Source organism: Lycium barbarum, chromosome 11 (genome assembly GCF_019175385.1).
Source record: "Lycium barbarum isolate Lr01 chromosome 11, ASM1917538v2, whole genome shotgun sequence".
Classification (NCBI taxonomy): Eukaryota; Viridiplantae; Streptophyta; class Magnoliopsida; order Solanales; family Solanaceae; genus Lycium; species Lycium barbarum.
The window spans coordinates 5565601-5589314 of NC_083347.1; the positions used below are offsets into that span (position 1 = coordinate 5565601).

Here is a 23714-nt window from a genome sequence, read left to right on the forward strand (position 1 = left end):
ACTCAGTTATTATGTGATGTGGCAGGGATCGAATTACTTTTAGTTATGGTCTTTGCACAACGTAAAGCTTTACAACGTAGAAAATGAACCTAGTAATTCCAGTTCAGCTTTTCCTAAGAAATGAGCATCGGGATTTTTGGCCATGAAGATTGTGCGACTCAGATTTGAGCACGGAAAAAAAAAAACAAGGAATGGGAATCTCTAAGAGGGAGAGTGTATATATTTTTTGGAGACATTACATCATAATATGTACACCGTGCAACTTGGAGTCGAAAAATTTAAGTAATAAAAACCGTTTAAAGTAAGAAAATACGGTCCTATGATATACAATTGAGTTATATTACACCTCACTTGATGAGAAGTAAGAAGTACTTTTACAAATGTCAGTCCAGTTTTTCACATGACCAGGGAATAATGAATACAGGCTATTGTATCCTATGGTATACTATGGGGCAACTGCAATCAAGTATAATGGTATCACATAACCAGCAGCATTCTATAATATGTTTGACTGTGTGTTCGCGACTATACTTCATCTTCGTGTGTACAACCATGCATGACAAAGAACAGTGCTTCCCTTCATACCAATAAGGGATTCTCATGTCTTCTCCATTCAGTGCTGCTGCTGCAGCTTCCTCAATGCTAACAATGATTCTATGAAACAAGAAAAAGAAGCAGCCTCATACATGACAGGACAAGACCCCCAAAGGACTGCTAAAATATAAATCTCCCAGTACCGAACACTTTTATCAATTATATAGCAAATTATGCCGTACACAGCACTCAACTATACGTAGTAAACAACTCCATGATGATAACAACAATAAAAGGATCTCTCCCGAAACACGCCCTCCCTCCCCAAAGGGGGGAATGGTAAGATGAGCAGAATCAAGGTTTCATCCAGCAGATATAGATGGATAGAATATGACAATTTTGAAATGACTTCTTTACATAATCACAGATTGTACACTCTGTCCAAACAGTTCTGGACATTGTTTCTAATTGGCAGTAATTGTCAAACAGAGAAACACTTGAGCGTGGGATTTTGTTTTCAAGGCTTTTCTTTTCAAATAAAAAAGACCAGTTTGAAGGGATACAAGGTAGAGACACAAACAGAGAAATAATGTTTACAAATAGCTATGGTTTTCCTTAAAGTGTGCTGTGGATCACATGCATGAGCAAGCAAAATAAATTTGAGTGGTTTACCATATGCTACTGTATAACTGGAGACCGCTGCCTACTCCACGTCCTTAACTTCTGCTTCGATATCAACAACTCCTATAGAGGAAGCCTTACCTGTAAAGTAAATACATGAGGTTAAGTAGTCTCTAATCCAGATATCGAGAGACAGTGCTCAGACCATAATTTAAAACCATAATCATCAAAAGTTGCAGAAATTTTGGCAGGATTCCACAGTCTAGCAGTTAAATCAATTCTTATGAGGATTATTTCAACCTTATACAGGATATATGTTTTGAAGATTCATCTCTGAGAAGCATATTTTTTGAAAGTTCTCAGACAGAAACTTATGATAAGAAGAAATGAATGATATCCCCCCCCAAAAAAAATGAATTGAATAGACTGCTATTACCCTGTTATATACCAAGTTTAGATAAATTGATTACACACTTGATAAAAACATCCTAACCAGTAAATGCTCTAAAAAAGAAGGGTGAGAAAGATGAACCTTTCTTTGAAGGAGTACTGAGATCACTGAATGCTTCACCAAATGTAGTTGACTGGTTGGAAAACCTTACCGGGTCGCTCACGAACTTATCATCAACAACTGCAGATACAAACTTATTTAACCCAATAACAAGCTTAGCTTGCATCAGTTAACATGATATGACTCATGCCAATATCTGAACAAAGACTTGAAATGGAAAAAGATATAACATTTACATCAAGAAGTTCAAGATAACAGAAAGAAAAGTCAAACATATCTAAAACTTTTATGATATTAATTGTCGCTATCAACATCTGTGGGCATTGCTGTACCCAAGTGCACTTTTAATCATCATTAAAGATATCAAACATGTATATAGTCTACCTCACATATATGCATTAAGACAAAGGAATAAGATTATGAGGTGGAGAAAAGCGAGGTAAAAAGGGTACGCAAATTTTATTTAGGGCCATATTTGAAAAAAATTATTTTGTGAAACTTGGTACTGTAAAATTTACATTAGCTAAATTTCTTGAAACAAATTATTTGATTCCTGAATTTCTTGATAAAGTTCTTTTCTGGTTCATTCAAAAACTAATTAACTAATTGGACGAAAATTGATATTCCTTAGCTAATTGAGATCAGGCTCAAACTCCTTTGACAAAGCAACTTATCTGTATTTAGTGTGTTGAAAAGCTGCGCTAGAGAACTGCTTCACGTGGTAACAACCAATGATACCAAGTTTTAATACAACGTTAAGATTTATTATAAATTTCTCCCAATCTTGAATAAACAATATATCAGCATTGACTTGTTTTGTTTACCTCCTCACCTTGCATTCCACCTATACCCATATCTACTTTATAAGGTGCATATATGATGAGAATAAATACTATTAATGCAAAAATCTAGCCAAGAGGCCCAACTGCACAAGATTTTGCCAACACTCACTTCAGATAGCTAATAACATAAGGTTGCAGAATAAAATACAACAACACATGCAATTTTCCATCAGCTCTCTTGAAAACCAACGTGAGAAGAATAGTGTAACTAAATGAAACAAAACTGCCATCAATCGATCAGCTACGAGAAAGTTGTCAAAAGAAGGGAGAGAAGCCAACTCAGAGTATCAATTTTAACCTGAGAATGGCTGAGTACAGAAAGGGCAAAGTTGAACCTCATCATTCATAGTAGACCTGCACTGGGTGAAAATCCATGCTATGAGTAACTAACAAAAATAATCAGCCCTCCAGGCTTCAAATATTGCTCTTAAACAAGGTTCCATTTGAGCTTACCTGAAAACTTGAAAATCATTCCCGCAGTTTGGGCACTGCACAATAGAAGAAATCCATTAGCAAACACAGAAGGAAACATGTGCCATAAGAAGTTTGGTAGTAGTTGTTAGACACTTCATTTGATCTGCTTTAATTTTGAGAAAATCTATTTCTCATCACTGTAGCATCCTAAGCAGTGCACCTACAACAGAACAATCCTTACCGCGTAGTAAAAGCATCATGAGCACATTTATAAAAATATATGAGCAAAAGACTAACCAATTGCTTGTTGCAAAATATTACTCCGGTCCATGATAAGTGACCTTTTGGCCTTTTTATTTAGGTCCAAGATGAGTGTCCTTTTACATAATCAAGAAGAAATTAACTTTATTTTTCCAAATTTCCCCTTATTTACATATCCCTAAGTAAGTGTTTTAAATTACTCCAATTTTCTGTGATAAAGTTCATTCAGGGTAATTTAGTCAAAACACTTTTTTTCTTTCTTTCTAGGAGTTAGTATTTTCTGAAGGGGTGTACCAAAGGCCAAAAGGTCACTTATTATGGACCGGAGGGAGTAGTTATCCTCGAAATTCTGTTTTTCAGTTGAAATTTAAGCATTTCATTTAAAGGAATAGTATGTCTGATGATGCCGAAATTTGATATAACTGAAAAGTGGTAAATCGATTTGTGGTGAGATAAGAGCTATGATAGAGATTGCGTTATTTGGATGAAATTTATGCATTTTGGTCCCCAAGGCTACAACAATAGAAGTCCTTGATGCAATGTAGTAGATGACACATATTGAGATAACCAAATATATGGAGTTTAAATGAAATGCACGTAAAGTTAATACGGGAGAAAGTGATCTCATTGGGATCCGTACACTAGAGGAGTTTGAATACCGGATCACTATAGCATAATAAAATAATTCAAACTGCCGTTCAACACTTCAAAATAATGGATGAGATATCCTATCCACATAATTTATAATCAGTAAGATGATCAAAGCAGGCATTTGAATAATAGGATACATGTGGCAAAGTGAAGAGATGCAAGTTTAGTTTCCTTACAGTGCTTTGAACTATATCTCGTCCAGCCCACCAAATAAAAGCTCCCAAACCTAAGATTGGAAGTAGAACTGCAAGGAGCTGGAAGCCAGAAAATGAAGGACAACTGTTAATATTCATGAAGTATGGTGCGACAAGATAATCATAACTAATGCATGAAAAGCAGCAATACAAAGATTGACTGCGAAATTTAAAAAGTTGCAATATATAGTCATTAGTCCTTCAGAGTTAAGCACTTTGCAAGCAGCGATACCTTCAAATAAATTTTAAAATGTAGTGAATACAAGTACACAACCACCCTAAGTATCATCATGGTATAAGCATGTTCCATCCACTGTGTTATCCTATGCATGTTAAGTATCAGAAGCAGCAATGAGACTGCAAAGAAGTTTCCTAACAAGCATTAGTCAATTTTCCTTAAAGGTGACATGTGCAGTGGCGCAACTATATAGACTGAAGGGTGGTCAGTTTGAACACTTTTCTTGGAAAGTTATATTGTGTACGTAGAAATTAATACCGTGTAAATGGTCAAAATTACTTTTTATAGATAAACATCACTCTTAGCAAAATCCTTGCTTCGCCACTACATGTGAGATGAAAGCAAATTTGAAAGGCAAAAAAAAAAAAAGCAAAATTCTTCCGTACCAATTTATGTGACAGTCTTTCCTTTTAAGTCAGTCCCAAAAAGAATGACACCTTTCTATATTTAGTGACAAATTAACTTTAAACTTCACATTTTACGCTTAAAGATGAATAATAGCTACATAAAAGTCTTAAACCATTAGTTTCAAAAGTCTTTCGTTCATTCTTAAACTTCACATAAATTGGGACGGGGGACTAAGAGGTGTACCCAAGCTATGGCATACCAACAACATACCCAGTGAAATCACACGTAGTGGGGTCTGGGGAGGGTAGAGTGTACGCAGACCTTACCCCTACCTTGGGAGGTAGGGAAGTTGTTTCCGGTACACCCTCGGCACAAGGACAAGCAGTATAAAAGACATGGAAAAATACTGTAAAAAGCATGAAAAAAGCTGGCTGAAAAACAAAGAAGCAGTAACTACCACAAAATAATACGATAATCAAAGTACAATAATCAAAGTACAAGAAACAATAGATGGCATAACATGCTCACAAAAAGCTACTATTTTCTAACAAATCCATGTAGGATTATACGCAAACATATATCTCTAACAATCAAATGAATATCAATAGAATCTAAATGCTACAAATATGCAAGCTAAGTGATACTAGTTTGAACAACATATGTGTCTGTGTTTGAGAGAGAGAAAGAAATACCCAAACAGAAACAATAGCATCCAAAACCCAACCAAGCTGACCAGTCATAGTAAGATAAGTCAATCCAATTGCTAAAACAAGATTGCTCAACACTCTCACTGTCTCACTATTATCCTTCCCACCACCACCACCACCACCACCATCACCAATCCCATTAAATCCAAAACCTTGTTTAAATTTCACAAAAAACATTCTTTTTTCACAACCCCATCTCTCATCTTTCACCAAAATCCCATTTTTACCCCTCTTACCTTTCAAGAATGAGGATAAGGGTCTCTCCTTAAAAGCTCCTAATTTATTCCAACTACTACAAACTGATACTTTTCTTGTACTTAAATGAGGGTAACAGTAACTTGGTTGCTGTATTTTTAGCCCAAGAAAGTTTGGTTTTAAGGGTGATAAATTTATGGATATTTGAGCAAGTGCTGTCATGGCAAAGTTTCAATTTTTACAGAAAAAAGAAGTGAAATGAATTGAAAAAGCTAACTTTATGTGAAGGGAAGTTGAGGGGTTATTTTTTTTTTGTTATTTTTTTTTGTTTGTGCATATTACAGTTCCTAAAATAGAAGGGATAATAAAGACTCCATTTTTGCTAGCTCTAGTAGAGGTTGCTAATCGAGTTCGTCTTCTCAACAGGATTTTTCCAGTCATACGTGGCCTAGAACACTCTTTGGAGGATGGGGGACCACCTTTTATATTTTTCTCTAACAGACATTATTTTTAGGGAGAATAACACTTTTTGAGGCTTTAGCCCTCAAGTAATACTTCCTCCATTCATTCAAGTGTCTTACTTTACTTTTTAATTTGTCCAAAAAAAAATATTAGTAAGTTAATAATTCAAACATCCTATATAATAAAATTTGTAACTACAAGATTTAAAGGACATTTTAATACATTATACATATTTAATTTAGATACACACGATTCAAAAGTTTCTTTTTATTTTTTAAACTCTGTGTCTAGTCAAACTAAGACACTTAAACTGAGAAGGAAGGAATAGTAAATACTTATTGATTTTGTTATATGACTCAAGATACGGAACTTTAGTAACTCAGTTGATTAGCTACATGAATTCATCTTATTGGGTGAGGTTTGATTCCTCGCCTTGTAATCCCCTCCATATTTTCTCTTCCCCCCTCCCTACTCTTTTTTTTTTAAAGAAAAGAATGACTCAAGGCATTTAATCTTCAATTAGTTAAATTATGCAACATAAGGCGGGAGTAATTAAACAGTAGAATGTTTAATAATTGTGAAATTTCGTGAATATTCAGAATTAAAGGGATTAAAGGTACGCATTTCAAATAACTGAAGATTAAATGTGCTTAGTTAAATATTATAAAAACTAAAATCAAAATTTAGCAGTAACAATTGGACCAAAAATATTATTAACCCGAAACTCATTTTTATGACACGTATCAAAGACGAGGGAGGGGAAATTTTGGTTGAGGATGCCCTTATTAGACGAAGATGGCAGTCCTACTTTCATAAACTCTTAAATGAAGAAGGGGACCGGAACATCGTTTTAGGCGAATTGGAGCTCTCAGAGAGCCGCCGCGATTTTGGGTACTGCAGGCGGGTCAAGGTTGAAGAGGTCGAGGGGGTTATGCGGAAGATGACCAGGGGGAGAGCGACTGGGCCAGATGAAATACCGGTAGAATTTTGAAAGAATGCGAGTAGGGAAGGCTTGGAGTGGCTTACGCGGTTGTTGAATGTTATTTTTAGGACGACGGAGATGCCGGAAGAGTGGAGATGGAGCACCATGATCCCGTTGTATAAAAATAAGGGGGATATCCAGAACTGCAATAACTATAGGGGTATCAAGCTGCTGAGCCATACGATGAAAGTTTGGGAGAGAGTGGTGGAAGCGAGGATGAGGAAGATAGTATCTATTTCGGAGAACCAGTTCGAATTCATACCGGGGCGTTCGACTACAGAAGTCATTCACCTTGTGAGGAGGTTGGAGGAGCAGTATAGGGATAAGAAGAGTGACTTGCACATGGTGTTTGTTGACATTGAGAAGGCTTACGACAAAGTCCCAAAAGAGATGCTGTGGAGATGTCTGAAAGCTAGAGGCGTTCTTGTAGCATACATTAGAGCGATTAAGAACACGTATAATGGAGCCAAGACCCGGGTGAGGACGGTTGGAGGTGACTCAGAACACTTTCTAGTCACGATGTGCCTGCACCAGGGGCCCGCGCTTAGCCCGTTTCTAATGACATTGTGCTTATTGACGAGTCGTGGAGCGGTGTTAACGCGAGACTGGAGGTTTGGCGACAGACTCTGGAGTCGAAGGGTTTCAAGTTGAGCAGGACTAAGACAGAGTACTTAGAGTGCAAGTTCAGTGATGTGAGTCAGGTAGAGGACGAGGACGTGCAGCTGGATACTCAGGTCATCCCAAAGAAAAAAAGTTTCAAGTAGCTGGGGTCGATCATCCAAGGGACTGGCGAGATTAACGACGATGTCACACACCGTATTAGAGCGGGGTGGATGAAATGGAAGCTCGCATCGGGGGTGTTGTGCGATAAGAAGGTGCCGCCTATTCTAAAGGGAAAGTTCTACAAAGCGGTTGTTAGACCGACTATGGTGTATGACCTTCTTTTTACATTATTACGGATATGAAAATAATGGTAAAAATCGAATTCAATTGTCAACTGCCCCTATCGGAAATAGGATTGACTACCGATTTCGAAGGAGCTGGAGTTATAGGACGGAATGCTGGCCAATTAAAAAAGCTCATGACCAGAAGATGAAGGTAGCAGAGATGCGGATGCTGAGATGGATGTGCGGGCATACCAGGAGAGATAGTATTCGAAATGAAGTGATTCGGGACAAAGTGGGTGTGGCCCCTGTGGTGGATAAGATGTGAGAAGAGAGATTGAGATGGTTCGGCCATGTGCAGCGGAGATGCGATAATGCGCCAGTGATGAGGTGTGAGAGGATGGCAGTGGTGGGCCTGAAGAGAGGGAGGGGTAGGCCAAAGAAGGCCTGGGGAGAGGTGATTCGCCAGGATATGGCGCTACTTCAGCTTACCGAGGACATGATTGGTGATAGGAGGAGGGGGAGGTCGAGTATCAGGGTAGAGGGCTAGTGGGGGGCCGCGAGGTTTTCTTTCTCGCATTAGGGGTATTTTTATCCTGCTTCTATGTGTTGGGTCTTGTCTATGTTTGTTGTTTTATCATGACTTCCTTGCCCTTGCAATTTCTCATTTTCGCATTGTTTTGATTTGCTTGTCCATATGTAACTCTTTTCCCTTGTTTTTCCTTGTTTTCTTTTGAGCCGAGGGTCTTTCGGAAATAGCCTCCCTGCCTTCCAAGGTGGGGGTAAAGTCTGTGTACACTTTACCCTTCCCCGACCCCACATTGTGGGATTCAACTGGGTATGTTGTTGTTGTTGTTGCATAATTTTTTCCTCCTTGACTTTAGTAATTAGAAATGTACTACTAGCTAACGTTGTAAAATCGTCGTATTTTTTGAGATTCTTGGAACGAGTAGTGTTATCTTTTATTTTTGTATGAATGCCATTATACATCAATTGTATGAATGTCATTATACATCAATTAGTCTCTCTTAATGAAGTAGTAATTGATTGCATTGCCATCAAGGAGATGCAAAATTGATCTTTCTAAATAAAGAATTAAGTTTTTCTCTTAAAACTCTTTATAGTATAAAATAAAAGTCTGAGTTTGATAATTTATCAAAATGAAAAAAAAATCGGAGCTCAACACTGATAAACATAATGAAGGATTACTATTTTCTTTCGGTAGATGAAAGAATATATTCAATTTAATAATTATAGTAAATACATCTAAGTCATTATTTTAAATCTTATATTTCCTGTGTATTTCAAATCATTGTCACAATACACACACATAAAGCATCAAGACCGATGTACTCTTTGCATTCACAGCAAGTAGTATGACAGGATTTTGCTATGGAGCTTATATTTTTCAGTAGAGATTAGAAAAAAAATTCGAGCAAATTAATGAAGATAGCATATTGACAAGGTTGTTAGGTCATAAAGATGTAAGTAAAAAATCATCTACTGCAAATACTAGCTCAAAACCTCAAAAGCTTGCTGTAGACCAACCTTTGGGAAAAGATAAAGTGAGTAATCAAAAGTCATAAACTTCTCGATCCAAAGCTATTGCTTCAAGAATCAACTGAGCTCCAGAAGTCAGGTTAAGACATAATTATATTCTACGGAAAAAGAAAAAAAAAATTAACTCTCATATGCTTCTCTGTTTTTATTTCAAATGAAGTAGCCGTTGCCTCAGCATGGAAGGATTCAGTTCTAATTCTCACAAAATGTTCTAATATATCTGTCTTTTTCTAATAAGATTTTTTCCCCATCTCCACATATCTTGAAATAGGTGCTAAAAGTACAATACTGCCTGATGATAAAACTCTAGCTCTTCTTACTCCATTAAGGATACGTTATTTAATAGAAGAATCTAGCATACATCAACAGGCAAGTCTACGATAACATACAAGCAATAGGAAGAATTGACGATGTCTGAAGATAATTTTTCACAAGAATGAATGTTGCGTTATCACTCTTTCTTTTTATCTCCTCCTGAACTTGTAACAGCTTCTTGGCGATATGGCGCTGCACTGTATGCATGACTCATAAAGATAGAGAAGAAAACCATCTCCACTATCACTAGTATATTCTGAATACCTTCCTGAATGCGCTCCACCTTAAGCCAGAAATGGTCAGATTTGATTATGCCTAGTGCTACCAGAATACTAAGCAGAATACCCTGCAGAATGGTACAAGTTTCTTTTTTAGCATAACGAATTTCACCACTAAAAAAAAAAAAACTGGAATTAGTGACGGGAAAATTCCACTAAACGATAAATCTGTTGCTAATCCTATTTAGCAATGGATTATCATAAAATCCCGTTAGCTACGAACAATTTAGGGACGGATTAGCGACAAAGTTCATAGCTAATTTCAGTTTTTTTGTAGTGTTTATAAAGTATTTTCATGCTAATGGTTTGATCTTAGTACCATTAGGCTATTTGAAAATATAGTACACATCTAATCAATAATCAGGTCCCACAGGCCACAAGCATGAACAATATCCTTGTCAAGAAAGCAAATAACCAGCAACATTGAACTCCAGTATGCAATTTACAAGAAACCAAAAGATAAGACTGTAAGGAAAGATGTGAAAATACCTGCCAGAAAACGAAAAAGACAATTCCTTTGACACACAGGAACTTGGCTAGTGGCTTGTGAGGTGCCAACTCTTTTGCAAACACGTGGTAGAAAATCACAAGAGAATACAAAGCCAGTGAAACGGATGTGTTCAAGATGATGGTAAAGGTCCAGCTAAGCCAACTAGGGTACAATCCAAACATTTGTAAAACAATCATTAAGATGGATAATACAGGGCGAATCACAACAAACTGCCATGTCCAGTTCTTGAGAAGCTTCAATGTGTGATGGTTCAAATGAGCTGTGCGAGGCTGCATTTATAGAACAGTTAGCTTGTGACTAGGTACCATGAGAATACAAAAACTGTAACAAAGTAGAAGCTTCTAGGAGGGATCATGTTTTTTGGTCCCAACAAAAGAGAGAAAGAGAGAGAGAGAGATGAAATGGTGTACTTATATGCCAATCATCTGAGTTTGTAAACTTATTATACATAATTTGGCCATGTAAGATTAGCAATCAACTCAATGCAGGAGACTTAACTATGCATTGGTGCAAAACAGTTGAAATAATGAATGGTGCAAAATAGTTGGAATAATGAACTTTGTGCTTAATAGTATACTCAATAAGGCATGCTGAATGGAATGTAATTATCTTTCAGTCCTTGTGGGCAACATCACAAATTTATAACCTTTTTGGCCAAGCTTTTGGGAAGCCAAAAGTGCTCATTTTAGAAAGTTGAGATGTTTGGCCAAGCTTTTAGGGAAAAAAATAAGTACTTATGAGTAGTAGCAGAAGTTGCTTTTCCATAAGCTAAAAAGAGTAGCTTTTCCAGAAAACCAGTTCTGGAACACCTCTGCCAAGCACAAATTACAGCTCTATTATTGGCAAAAGTGTTTTTCAAATTGATTAGTCAAACACAAACTACTACTCTCCAAAGTATTTTTTTCGAAAAGCACTCCAACAAAAAGCACTTTTCTAAATAAGCAGATTTTGAAAGCTTGGCCAAACGTGCTATTATTCTCACAAGAATGCAGTGTTAATGATATATAAGATTGACATGTACACATAATTCACTACACCAACATTACGCATTGTACCTGGAAGAGTGTCATAGGGAATGAATGGTGAATCTGTCTTCCCTTAATTTCATCAGGGACTATGTTTTTGCTTATGGATATGTTCAAGTAAGTGTACATCAACCCCAGGAACTTAGCCATCACCTGTTGTATCACTTAGAACAGAAGTGAGCAAAGAATCTCTAGTTGCAAAAAATGTTAAAGTTAGCTATATATTTGACTTACAATTGCTTCATAACATTCTTTGACAGATTCCAAGAAAGTGAAAAAGGGTTTGCTTCCCATGAAATCGATCAACCCAATATAGGAGTCAATAGCATACAAGGGTGCCATGAGGATGATAATAATTATGGCCTTTTGCTCTTTAGGCTTCTTCCATGATGTAAAATGTTGTGTCACTAGCCGTATGCTGAAATGCATAGTCAGCATAAGACATATAGTGCATCCTATCAGTGTGACTTGGTCACGATCCAGATCCAACTCCATATTTTTCTAGCCAACGAGAATATCAAAATCCAGACCTGCAAAGTCGTGTTAAGACTTATCAGGACTAAACTGGACATTTCGAGTTAAGCTTTTATATTTCAAGAGAACTGTCAGGAAATAAAAAGGGCCTCCCCTGTGACTTCTGTTTTTGGTTCACACAAAAAGGAGGTGCTTTTGAATGATGAGTTATATCACCTAATAATAAGGCCTTTTCCTGAATCTACAAGAATTTCATTAATATAAAAAATTCATTTGTGTACAATATATATGCTGATACCTACAGATCAGCCACCATTGTTCAATTCAATCCACCAACTTTCATTTCTATTCCTCGACCTTCACTCCTCATAGAAACCATCAGGATATTTCATCACTTACAACAATTAACAAACCCAAACGACAAATCTGTAACAATGAATTCTCATACTAGTCAGTTTTTCAACCCAATTATACCGTCATTCATTAGGATAAATTCTAATTCCTAGATAAACATATCATGACACTGAGAAATAAACTGGAGGCACAAACCAGCTCTGCATTCTCTCCTCAACTTACTGTTCTAACTAGAAGGGAAGTATTGACTAATTCATGAACTAAACTAACCCTTCAAAGGCCCCCAACGGTCTTTAGCCATCCCATTTTGGATCAATAACCAGATATAGCTCTGTGAACCAATCACTGTAAACTAGACCATCTGGTAAATGATGATATGCTAATATATATGGCAAAAAAGGAGCCCTCCGAAGAGCAGCATAACCGATGAAAAACACAAGCCCTCCAAGCACCAACTCGGTATTGTTGTCTTAAGCGTGAGATCCAACTTCTTTTGTCTTGAACGTAAGACAATTTTTTTTGATAATCGTGGTGTCTGGGCCAACTTGCGCACACCTCCACTAATTCCACGGGTACCTGATACCTCCCACCGGTATGGATACCGGGTAACTCTATCCACCAGACAATTCATTTCACGCTAACTAACTTAGTGTTGTTTGCAGTTCTCAATCGGTCCTCAATCAAAATAAATGATCATAAAAAGACTCTTTTTTTATAAATCTGTTAGTTAGCTCAAGTATAAGAGTTAAGGTAAGTGGAAAGGTTAAAAGATAGAGTACTTCTTGATATCACCACTTAGTCCTAACCACAATAAGAACGATGGGGAATCCAAAGCATCATAGTATCACTAGTACGGATGATATTTTAGGTAACAGTTACCGGTTCAATGTGCAACTTTTGGGTCTTTGGCCCAAGATCAAGATGAAGTTACAAGCTAATCACTCTGTTAACTTTATTTTTTTTATGACCTTAAAACCATCAGAAAGACAAACCCTTAAGGTCATTTTAGACTTAAACAAGCTAAATGTAAAATATCTAGGCTATAACAATCATGAATTTGCTTCTAATAATTCAAGATCCACCCAAGAAAAAAAATTAAGAATCCAGCTGATGCACTAAAGAACAGAAACATCATTTTTTTTTTTTAAACTGGTAACTGTAGAACAGAAACATCATTTTCTTTTCTCACAAAGGTAATAAAAATCTGATCTTTCAACAATATTGTAATCCAGACAAGTAAACATTAGAACATAAGTGACTTTTATGATTTACCCAACAAAATACATAATGATATCAAGAAAAAAAGTACCACATGACCAATGAGTGAGAAGTGGGAGTTGAAGAAAGAGAGAGACAACTACTTACGGAGTTAGTAGAAATGGGGTGTCAAATCCAATGAAGAGAGTGTGGTGAATAATATTGTCCCACCTACCAAAACACAAGACTGTGTTAGATCGTACAAGTCTGTTAAGTGTAGGATCAAATAAACTATTAGTAGTACTAAATATCTTTATTCAAAGAGACAAAGACCAATTGCCACGTTGAATTTCTGAGATTATTATGATCCTACGCGGTTTTGTAATTGCCACCTATGTTTTCTCAATGTGTGGGCTACCTGCTACACTTTTGCTTCTAGTAGTTTATCAAGATTCTAGGACTAGTAGTCGACATAGACTGTCCTTCCATGAGCGGTGGCTCGATTATAAGGCTAATAAAGTAATTATTTGGGATTTAATTTTTTTGGGTTCTATTTTTTTTAAAGATATATTTTATATATAATAATTGCCTCAATCGAAAGAAGTTTTTCAAAATTTAAATTAATGAAATCTTATCTGAGATCAATAATGTCTCAAGTGAAATTAAACGGATTTGCTATATCAACAATTGAAAAGAAATTGTTAGAACAAATCAATTATAAAACAATGACTAATGACTTCACATCTAAAAAAATTAGAAAATTAGATTTTAAATAAAAATATATATGAAGATCTTTTTGTTTCTTCTTTCCATACTATCATGCTTTATTTAATATTTTATCATGAGTTCTTTACTTCTGTTATTTTTTTCTGGATTGCTTTGATTTGCTTTTCTCTGAGCTGAAGGTATGCTTACACTCTACTCTTCTCAGACCTCATTTGTTGGGATTACACTGAGTATGTTGTTATTGTTATTGTTGTATATACGACGACTTTCCTTTAATAAAAATTAGGATCTCTATTTGAAGTTTGATTTTAGGCTCCAATATTGTTGAAATGGCCCTGCCATGAGAATATGATTACTAATTCAGAATAGCAAGATTAACGAGAAAATAAGATCTCTTGACCTCTTACAATTTGAATAGAAGAAAATGACTTTTTCAGATCACTTATCTATTTTTTTTTTTTTTTGAGATCTCTTGTAAAAGAGTCATAAAACTAATATATATATATATATATATATATATATATATGACCAAATAACCATTTCTCCCCTAACGAATTGAATATTCAATGCGAATTTGAACATTAGTTTTTATATATTAAAATATAAAATTCACCGTATTTCAGAGATTTGTTAAAATGCTTAATCGAAATTACAATTGAATATACATTTACGTGGGTGGTGTTCCGAAGTTCAGAATTATGGGTCCACTTTAATCGAATTTTGATTTTTGTGGGGCCTGTGTAGAAGAACGTTTAACACGGGGCACAGAAATGCTCGTCAAACCACATGCAATGCACGGGCTGATCCGACTTAGTCGGAGGGTCCACGCATTGCCGGCCCCACGGTTTCACCCACGCAGGTTTTTTTTTTGGTTAGTTTGGCTCGTAAAACTTTTACTGCAACTCCAAAAGAATTTAGATTTTGCTGTGTGGTGAAATCTAAACTAGAAACTCTAATACCCAATACTTATTAACTTTATCACTTTTACTAATATCGTTTTAGGAAACTAGAAAAAGAGCTAATTAATTTTACAACTTTCCCCTTATTATAAATGCTCTAGAAAGAAGTAACATGATTTAGAAATTAAAAAATAAATAAAAATAATTTAGTAGACTAGCTGGACTTTTTCAGGTTAATCTCTGTCAGTTCCCGGCAATTGACCATCCTATTGGCGAAGGATTGGGCTATGGGAGTATCTTCCACGCATTTATGTAACATAATAACTACATGTCTAAATTTAATGTCTGGTGTATCAGAACATGCCTAGCAATAATTAGTCATTGGTCAATGCCCAGCGCCCATATGGCAGAAGGATGCACGTTCAAAACAACGACCATACCAAAATTTAGTAAACTGAATTAATAGCACTACACGGTAGTGACAAACTGAACCTAGCGATAAAGAACCTTCAAAACACTTCGCCAATCGCCAGGGCGGAGCTAGAGGGGCAGAAGGGGATTCATCGAACAACCTTTACCGGTAAATTATACAAAGTCAGTTCTTTAATATTATATTATATATAATAAATGATAACCCTCTTAGTAAAAATCTTGCCTTCATCATTACTACTCAAGTTGATTTCACATTCCAGAATAACTTAGGAGATAATAACATTTACCTGCCGGTTTTGATAATACCGAGTCAACATAACCTAAACATACCTCCATACAAGAAGAGCCATCGCTAAGAATATAGTTCATCTCCTAGCAGAGATAAAAAAAAAAAAAAAAAAAAATTAAAAAAAAATAATAAAAAAACTAGTGCCCGTCTGCTAAGTTTGAAGGGCATAGTTACTTAATAATAATAATTGTGATGATGGAAGATAATTTATACGCGATGAAATAATTGAGTGCACAACAGAAAATTAGCAGTCATTCAAAAGCACCTCAGATGGGGGATAAAGTACAACATAGAATACACAAAACATGAACAAGAAGTTAGACAATATAATTGAGCATTACTCTGATTGTGATAATATCTGAGCATATTGATGAAATAGAAAATTTTACATCAATGTGCGATTAATCGGATTCTGTGATGCTCTGGACTAAACTTGACGGCATCAAAGGAGGATCTGTTTCCAAATGTCCATTTGCTTGCTGAATGCTAATTGCCTAGTCCTAGGAAATTGGACCAGAATAAATTATTAAAAGAACAGGAAGTAGGTGAAATCTTTCAAGTACCAGCCACGTGAAAGCATGTTGAAGCATGATGAACAGATTAATCAAATAGAATCAGTATGATAAACAACACTAGTACTCCAATGATCCTAGCTCTGATTAGCATTTCTTATGAATTCATAATCATTTCAAGTAGTTGAGCACCTAAGAAAATGAAGCATGCTTTGACAAGAAGAATTTGATTGAGTGGCATGTCTTTATACCCTCAGGCATTTTCACAATTTCTGAACATATTTCTGATGCACATTGGAAGAAGGTATCCTCTCATGTTCCTCCTTGAAAAATATGGATATGCCTTGGAGTTCCATGCAATTTTTCCCATTCCTTCTATGACAAAGAATAACTATTGATAAAAGCATTGATACTGAGACTAACAAATCCTTACCACCAGATTTCTTGTTCTAATTCATGTCCAAGCAACCTTCTTCACCTCCTTTGCATTCTTGTACATGATAAATACAGTGTGGACCGTCCGATATCATTCTCATGGCCTGATGGGTGAGACAGAATAAGTGATGACAAATCTTTTAATCAAATTAATGTTTAGCCTGACTACCACTAAAAACAAACTTTTAGAAAGAAAAATCAAATCCACTGAAACCATGACAAAATCATAGTCAAGGGGTACCAAAGTTCATAGTAATCTTTGCAGACTTAACATATTCACAGTTCTTTGAAAGATCAAGGCATTTTAAGTGCAAATCGGGGGGAAATTGTTGTCTTTACCTGTAAAAGGCAGAAAAACTACTCTACAAAATTTGTGCAGCGATGAAGAATCTTTCTCTTTCAGCCACAATTTACGTTAATGAGACTGAGGAACTTGGTGACTATAAGAAGTTTCATGAAGGGTATTCATCGGTGCAAAATCTGTCCCAGTTTCATAAAGATTTCAAAACCTCCCCCAGAACTAGTCCCCACTGCGTCCAATGAGTGCCACCCTGCAATTGGAAATTCAAGTACGGTAAAATTAAATCTCCCCCAAATTCATTGAAAAGACGAATTGCCTCTTTCCCACATGATAAGTTACATAAGCAAACATATACTTAACTAATTAGTCCTATAGTAAACTAACTAATGGTGAAAGAAATGGCAGAGTATTACCTGACAGAAAACAGAGAAAGGCTCTCTTAGGGGCCCATCACATGAGAGCTCACTAGTACTTCCATCAATGAAGGTTCCATCAGCAAAGATGACCTGCTCAATGAATAACATTCCAAAAATAGGGTGACGGTGAGTTGCTCAAGCTAAAAAACTCTAGTAAATAATAACTAAGATGTGCTTCATATATCAATTATCCTACAAGCATCCAGATGCTAAGTATGGAAGGAGCAAAAACGAAAAAGCAAGGCGGTAAATAAGGTAAAAAGACCAAGATAAACTTGCAGATCAACCGAGACCCAAAATTAAACTAACTATCCAAGCTAGAAAAGTCAGGACACGTAGAAGCTTGATTCAGATTCAACGCCACGACTCCCTGATCTTCTACGATTCCAACGAACCCAAGCAGATAAAAGGAGACATTAGAGAAATGTTTCCTACTATACAAAGAACATTGTTGCTCATATTAGATTTCTTTCATAATTAATTCTATGTGACTTTCGGACATGATAGTTACATCGTGGTTCCTCTGTCATAGCATTAGCAATTTACCATCTTCAATAATTTTATTTCCATTATATTGTTAACAAAATGCTAACAATAGAATAGGAAATGTTTCCTTCAAGTACAGAAAAACTTATATTCCCCTCATACCTCAGATGCATAACCAGCAGTTGCACCTGCAACAGGCCTGATAAAAGAACTGACAGGAGAACTTCTCTGAACAGCCTCGCAAAAGGAAAGTAGACGCTCTCGGCTTCCAAGTTGTACAGCCTGAGAAGAATAACAAACTTAAGCATCCAGTTGCACTGATGACTGCTTGAAAGTATGGCACACGTCTGAGAGCACCATTAGGTACTTGATTTTGGGATATATTTTATAGAAGAAATATGAAGATTGTTACAATTGCTCATTGAATGAGGAACTGCGATCGAATGGCAGGTGGTACTGTAAATTCTTTTTTTGCAAACAGAGGGGCTTTCTTCGACAGTTAGCAATACAAGGACTTGTATATGCCTTGACAAATGCAAGATGAGACAAACAAACCTGCACTGTGTCATGACGCTTGACCCGACAAAGTGGCTGCACTTTATATCCTTTAGCTGACATGACTTCAGCTATCAGGAAGCTTCCCTTGCAACAGGAGTTTGCAAAGACGCATGTAACAAGGTGAAGTAGAAGTAACAAAAGATTATGACCACATCAGAACTTGAGCAGAAATGAGATACCTTTATTGCTTCACCAACCATTTGAGGTGAGAGGAATAAACCCTGAAATAAAGTTCTCATTATATCACCAGGAGTAGAGCCACAATCAACTCCAAGTCCTGGAGCCGAGAGACGGGCAGCTGCTGCTTCCACCCATCTTTTCTTTCCTGCAACATATCCACCGCATGGTGCAATTGTTCCGCCCGGATTTTTTATTAAACTGCCCGCAATTAGGTCAGCACCCTGCTCAGCCAAAAATCAACTTTTGATATTTCGGTATTTCCACATGCAATAGAACTTTTTTTTTTTTTGAACGGTTAACATACATGCAATAGAACTTTAATAACAAGAATAACTTTACATACCACCATAGGAGGTTCGATATCGTCAACAAATTCACCATAGCAGTTATCCACCATGACCATGCAGCTTGGGTTCTGCATCTGCATCGAAGAAAGGAGTTTGAACGGAGAACTATCTTTACTAAAAGCAAATGTAAAGACATATCCTAACAGTGATAAGTGTAAAGGAAAATTTATTTATTCCAGTGTTACAAACACAAAGCATCAAGGATCAGGGAGACATCAATTATATAGACCCAGCATCTTATACCTGAGAAAGGCATACTTCTAATAACTTGCAATTCTACAGCACCCTTTCAGTAAATATTTTGAGAGTTTGTTTTTGGAACCAACTATTATCATAATTGCCGCGGTTTCGAATGGTTTACCTTGATTATATTGATGGCCTGACCTATCTCAGTTACACTCAAACTGCGACGCCAGGAATAACCACATGATCTCTGTATGAGTGCACACTTAGTGTGAGGTCTTACAGAGGTTTTAAGTGCAGCCCAATCAAGCCCGCTATCCTCTGCAAGCTGGGAAATTCCAGATAAGGTTGGCTATTCTCAAATTGTGAAAAATAAACCATATGGAGCTAATATCAAACATGCAGATGCAACTTACTGGGACTTCCCGGTATTCTACTCCAAAGTCTTTTAAGGAACCCAATCCACCAGAGCCCCTTTTTCCAATAACTTCCTCCAGAGTATCGTAAGGTGCACCAGCCACCGCTAACAGCTGAAGCAAGTTGATTCAAGTCATTTTCATAAAAAAATAAAAAAAAATTGACAACATTGGAAACATAAACTGATATACTGGACTATAATAATTCATGAAACAGAATATTGTGATGCTAACAAGTATAGAATAATTGTACCTCATCCCCTGGTCTTAAGAGAGCGAATAATGCACAAGTGATTGCATGAGTACCTGAGAAGAACTGAAGGTGAAGTTTGAAAGTGTATTAAGAAAGGATATCATCTTTCGCGGAAATATGAAGCTACCTCCACAAAGAATAAAATGCAAACCTGTGCTCGAACAATTGCAGACTCAGCACCAAAAAATTCTGCAAAAGCCTGGTCCAAGGCTTCACGTCCACCAGCTTCTTCATGACCATAACCAGTGCTACCACCAAAGTGCTGATGCAGGTATAATTTTACACTTTTTAGTACTAACAAAATAAAGTGCCTACTAGTTGCCACACTATGGCATTTAGACTTTGTAAATGTCATTCCATTAGACGAGACCATTCTGGTTACCCGTCTTCAGCAAAAGAATCATGTGTTCCACTGAACACTTGGAAATGAAATCCCAAATAAACTCATATTCTGGATATGTGGGCAGTGTAAATAATATAATGCAGCATATAATGCTGTTCCAGCACACTTAAACGGGGAGATGTAATCTTTTAACTAGGATAGAAGAGTGTTGATAACTGTTCTTATTTGTTTCATTTGCTGATAGACCTAAGGAACAGTACAAAACAAATTGTTGACAGATTTTAATCCCATCGAGCCATGACTCCACTCCTTGTCCCCACTATCCCCCAAAAGCGAGAAAAGTTTGTGTGATATACTGCTAGTAAATGCATTATGCTTTCTTCACAGAACAAATGGTTTATATTAATATTAAGGTAATAAGTACTTTCCATTTATTGACATCTCATTCTCACCAAATCATAAACAAAAATGGATATTGGACGTCAGCAGTTGAACAAACTTTTATACATTAACTTGCTTTTAACCATGATAATAAATTATAGTAATTCTTCTTTTTATTTGTGATAAACAGTAAATAACAAAATACTAGTCGGAGTGCTCACCCAAAAAACCTTTTGGCCAGTTCTTTTACTAAAGAGATATCATTCACAGCATGCAGTATAAAAAAAGGATCATAATGTCATATAGTAACTGAAGGGGAGCCTTGGCGTAACTGGTAAAGTTGCTGCCATGTGACCAGGAGGTCACGGGTTCGAGCCGTGGAAACAGCCTCTTGCAGAAATGCAAGGTAAGGCTGCGTACAATAGACCCTTGTGGTCCGGCCCTTCCCCGGACCCCGCGCATAGCGGGAGCTTAGTGCACCGGGCTGCCCTTTTAATGTCATATAGTAACTAACAAACAAGTAATCCCCTCACTGACTCTTGTTTATTTCCACCTTACCCTATAGAGTATATCCTAAGGTAAAGGTGGAGTAAGGTCCTAAACCATTAGTACTCCAGGCCTAAGCTCCAAATGCTCATTTATCACGTCGGTTTAATTCACAGGATCCGAGAATCAGCAGCAGTCTTGCAATGAAAATTGATATAATCGAAGATCCATTTGCTCCAAAGAAGTAAATTCACATATAAATGATATCTACAAGCTACAATTAACAAATTTAAGAAAATGAAAACTTACATGAGATCCAACCTTGACCCTTTGAAAAGCTCTTAAAACTCGCGCAGTATTGCGTGCCACTAAATTGTCAACTTCTCTGAACTCTTTTGATAAAGAATCAACCGCCTTGTTAACCTACACCTCGCAGAAACAGAAAAAGCAATCACGTTGCATTCATTTCTCAAATAAACAGACTTATCTCAAACCCAACACCCATAAATCCAGAATTTTAGCTCAGTGAGCGATGTAGCACTGCACGCACTATGACTTAGTGATAGTAAGTGCGAACAGAGTATAAAGACATATTCCCTCCGACCCAATTTATGTGGCCGCTTCCCGAGAGTTAATTTGACTAACCTTCAAAGCTAAATTAGACTAGATCAACTCAATATTTATAATTTACAAACTCAAAAACTATACGAAAGCTAGTCTAAGTTGCAATTCTTCTCGTGCCAATATGACGAACAAATGCATTTTAAAATGTTGGTCAAAATCTACATAGTTCGAATCTCAAAAAGCGAAAAGTGGTACGTAATTGGGACAGAGAGCATATATATACACACACACACACACTCTGTCCACCTGAAACCGAAATGTTGCCATAGGTACCCAGTAGTCTAAGGTATTTTATGTATACATTGTTAGTAGCTATACGTAAAAACACAAAGATTAAGCATGAAGCAGTACTAGATAATTACGGTAGTTTTAAGAAGTTCTAAAAAAGAGATTCCTACAGAGATATTGAAGCACATATTCTGTTTACTCACCAAGTCCAAAATTTTCTAACTTAGAGCTTGTTTGGATAGTTTTTACCTATTGTATTGTATTGTTAATTTAAATACAATGTTTGTTTTGATTGTTACTTAAATTTTACAAATTACCATTTTCCAAAAAAAAAAAAAAAATTATCATATCGTTAAATCCATCGTTAAGTAAAAACGAAAAGTCTCATGTAACGACCGATTTGGTGTGATCGTGTCGTTACCTTACCTTATTTGTTTTTCTCATTTTATCTTTACTTGTTATTTAATAATCCTATTTTTTCCTTTACTCTACCTTTTTATGTTATAACCTACTTTTCTTTGTAAGTTTATCTTTAAAAAAATTCTTTGGAGCCGAGGTCTTTCGGAAACAGCCTCCCTATCTTCCGAAACAGGGGTAAGGTCTGCATACACTTTACCCTATCCAGACCCCACATTGTGGGATTTCACTGGGTATGTTGTTGTTGTTCTTTTAATTTGCTAATGTGTGATATTATGTAACGCCAGTGAACAATACAATCTATCCAAACATTATATTCATCAAAACAATACGATACGACATAATACAATATAATATAATACGATACATTATGAAACAATATGTAACAACCATCGAAACAGAGTGTTGAATTCAATTATTTATGTTGTTCTAGGAAATAAATGGAGCATTTGGGTAATTCAATTCTACCTCAGGGACAAAAGGGGAATTGGATAAATGAAGTTGAGGAACTGAAACTCGTGAGCTGTAACACACTGGAATTTTAGCTGACGTCACTCTCAGACTATGCGTAGGATAAGCAGATGTGGCGCAGCATAAGACCGCCATTTTCACGCCTGTACTAAAGGAAATGGATTTGGAGAGTGATAAAAATGAAACTAATATAAAGGCTTGTTGGGCTTTAATCAAATAGGATAGGGTCATTTGCACTTTTGTTACTATTTTGTCCTGATATTTAATTTTCGTCCCTCATAAAAAATAACTTTTTCTCAAAGCATAAATTTATATTTTTCGCATTATAATATCTCACAAATGTTCGCACCCTTAAAGAATTTACGACCTCCGGCGTAACTTCGATTTTGAAGGGACAAAAATTAAAGACTGACCCATTTTAAGGACAAATATTAAAGACCAGCCCATTTGAAGGAGAAATCGTGCAATTAAATGAATAGGATAAGGTAAGAAATGACACAATATAGCCACTTTGTAGCACTCCTATGTAAAACATATCCAATTATTTGAAATTTAATCAGTTTTAGAAAATTTCAAAAATTGGCAGTTGAATTTAGAAATTTCAGACCCACGATTTCAACTTCAGTCATGTGTTGATTCTGTGACGATTAAATTTAAAATTATTTTCTAAATTTTAATTATTCTTTAACAATTATTTGTGCGCTTCACCCTAAGGGATGTGTTAGGATTAGGCTTTTAATAGAAGATGGGTCCATATATAATCAAAAAGCACT

General features: G+C 36.2%; 3 protein-coding genes across 5 annotated transcripts; all 3 read right to left on the bottom strand.

Moving 5' to 3' along the window:
* Positions 1-295: 295 nt before the first annotated feature.
* On the bottom strand, positions 296-6008 carry LOC132620488 (uncharacterized). The gene is made up of 7 exons (XM_060335164.1): positions 5307-6008; positions 4011-4088; positions 2962-2996; positions 2807-2862; positions 1688-1786; positions 1207-1296; positions 296-654 (listed from the first exon to the last, which is right to left on the bottom strand). Exons 1-6 carry the CDS (start codon positions 5736-5738, stop codon positions 1238-1240), a joined length of 759 nt encoding a protein of 252 aa, XP_060191147.1. The 5' UTR covers positions 5739-6008; the 3' UTR covers positions 296-654; positions 1207-1237.
* A 3511-nt stretch (positions 6009-9519) lies between these two features.
* On the bottom strand, positions 9520-13910 carry LOC132619299 (uncharacterized). 3 transcript variants are annotated; one of them, XM_060334246.1, is made up of 6 exons: positions 13892-13910; positions 13727-13789; positions 11768-12063; positions 11564-11686; positions 10487-10777; positions 9520-10065 (listed from the first exon to the last, which is right to left on the bottom strand). In XM_060334246.1, the coding sequence occupies exons 3-6, from the start codon at positions 12026-12028 to the stop codon at positions 9856-9858; spliced, it is 885 nt and encodes a 294-aa protein (XP_060190229.1). In that variant the 5' UTR covers positions 12029-12063; positions 13727-13789; positions 13892-13910; the 3' UTR covers positions 9520-9855. The 3 variants fall into 3 exon arrangements, with proteins under 3 accessions (XP_060190229.1, XP_060190228.1, XP_060190230.1); XM_060334245.1 differs by lacking the exon at positions 13892-13910 and having other exon boundaries at positions 13727-13880; XM_060334247.1 differs by lacking the exon at positions 13892-13910 and having other exon boundaries at positions 13671-13773.
* A 2289-nt stretch (positions 13911-16199) lies between these two features.
* LOC132619298 (uncharacterized) lies at positions 16200-23106 on the bottom strand. Its single transcript, XM_060334244.1, has 14 exons — positions 22939-23106; positions 21511-21624; positions 20143-20253; positions 19992-20054; positions 19739-19852; positions 19501-19650; positions 19136-19213; positions 18792-19013; positions 18610-18696; positions 18217-18336; positions 17566-17658; positions 17191-17402; positions 16850-16955; positions 16200-16404 (listed from the first exon to the last, which is right to left on the bottom strand). The coding sequence occupies exons 1-12, from the start codon at positions 23074-23076 to the stop codon at positions 17343-17345; spliced, it is 1350 nt and encodes a 449-aa protein (XP_060190227.1). The 5' UTR covers positions 23077-23106; the 3' UTR covers positions 16200-16404; positions 16850-16955; positions 17191-17342.
* Between the last annotated feature and the right edge of the window lie 608 nt (positions 23107-23714).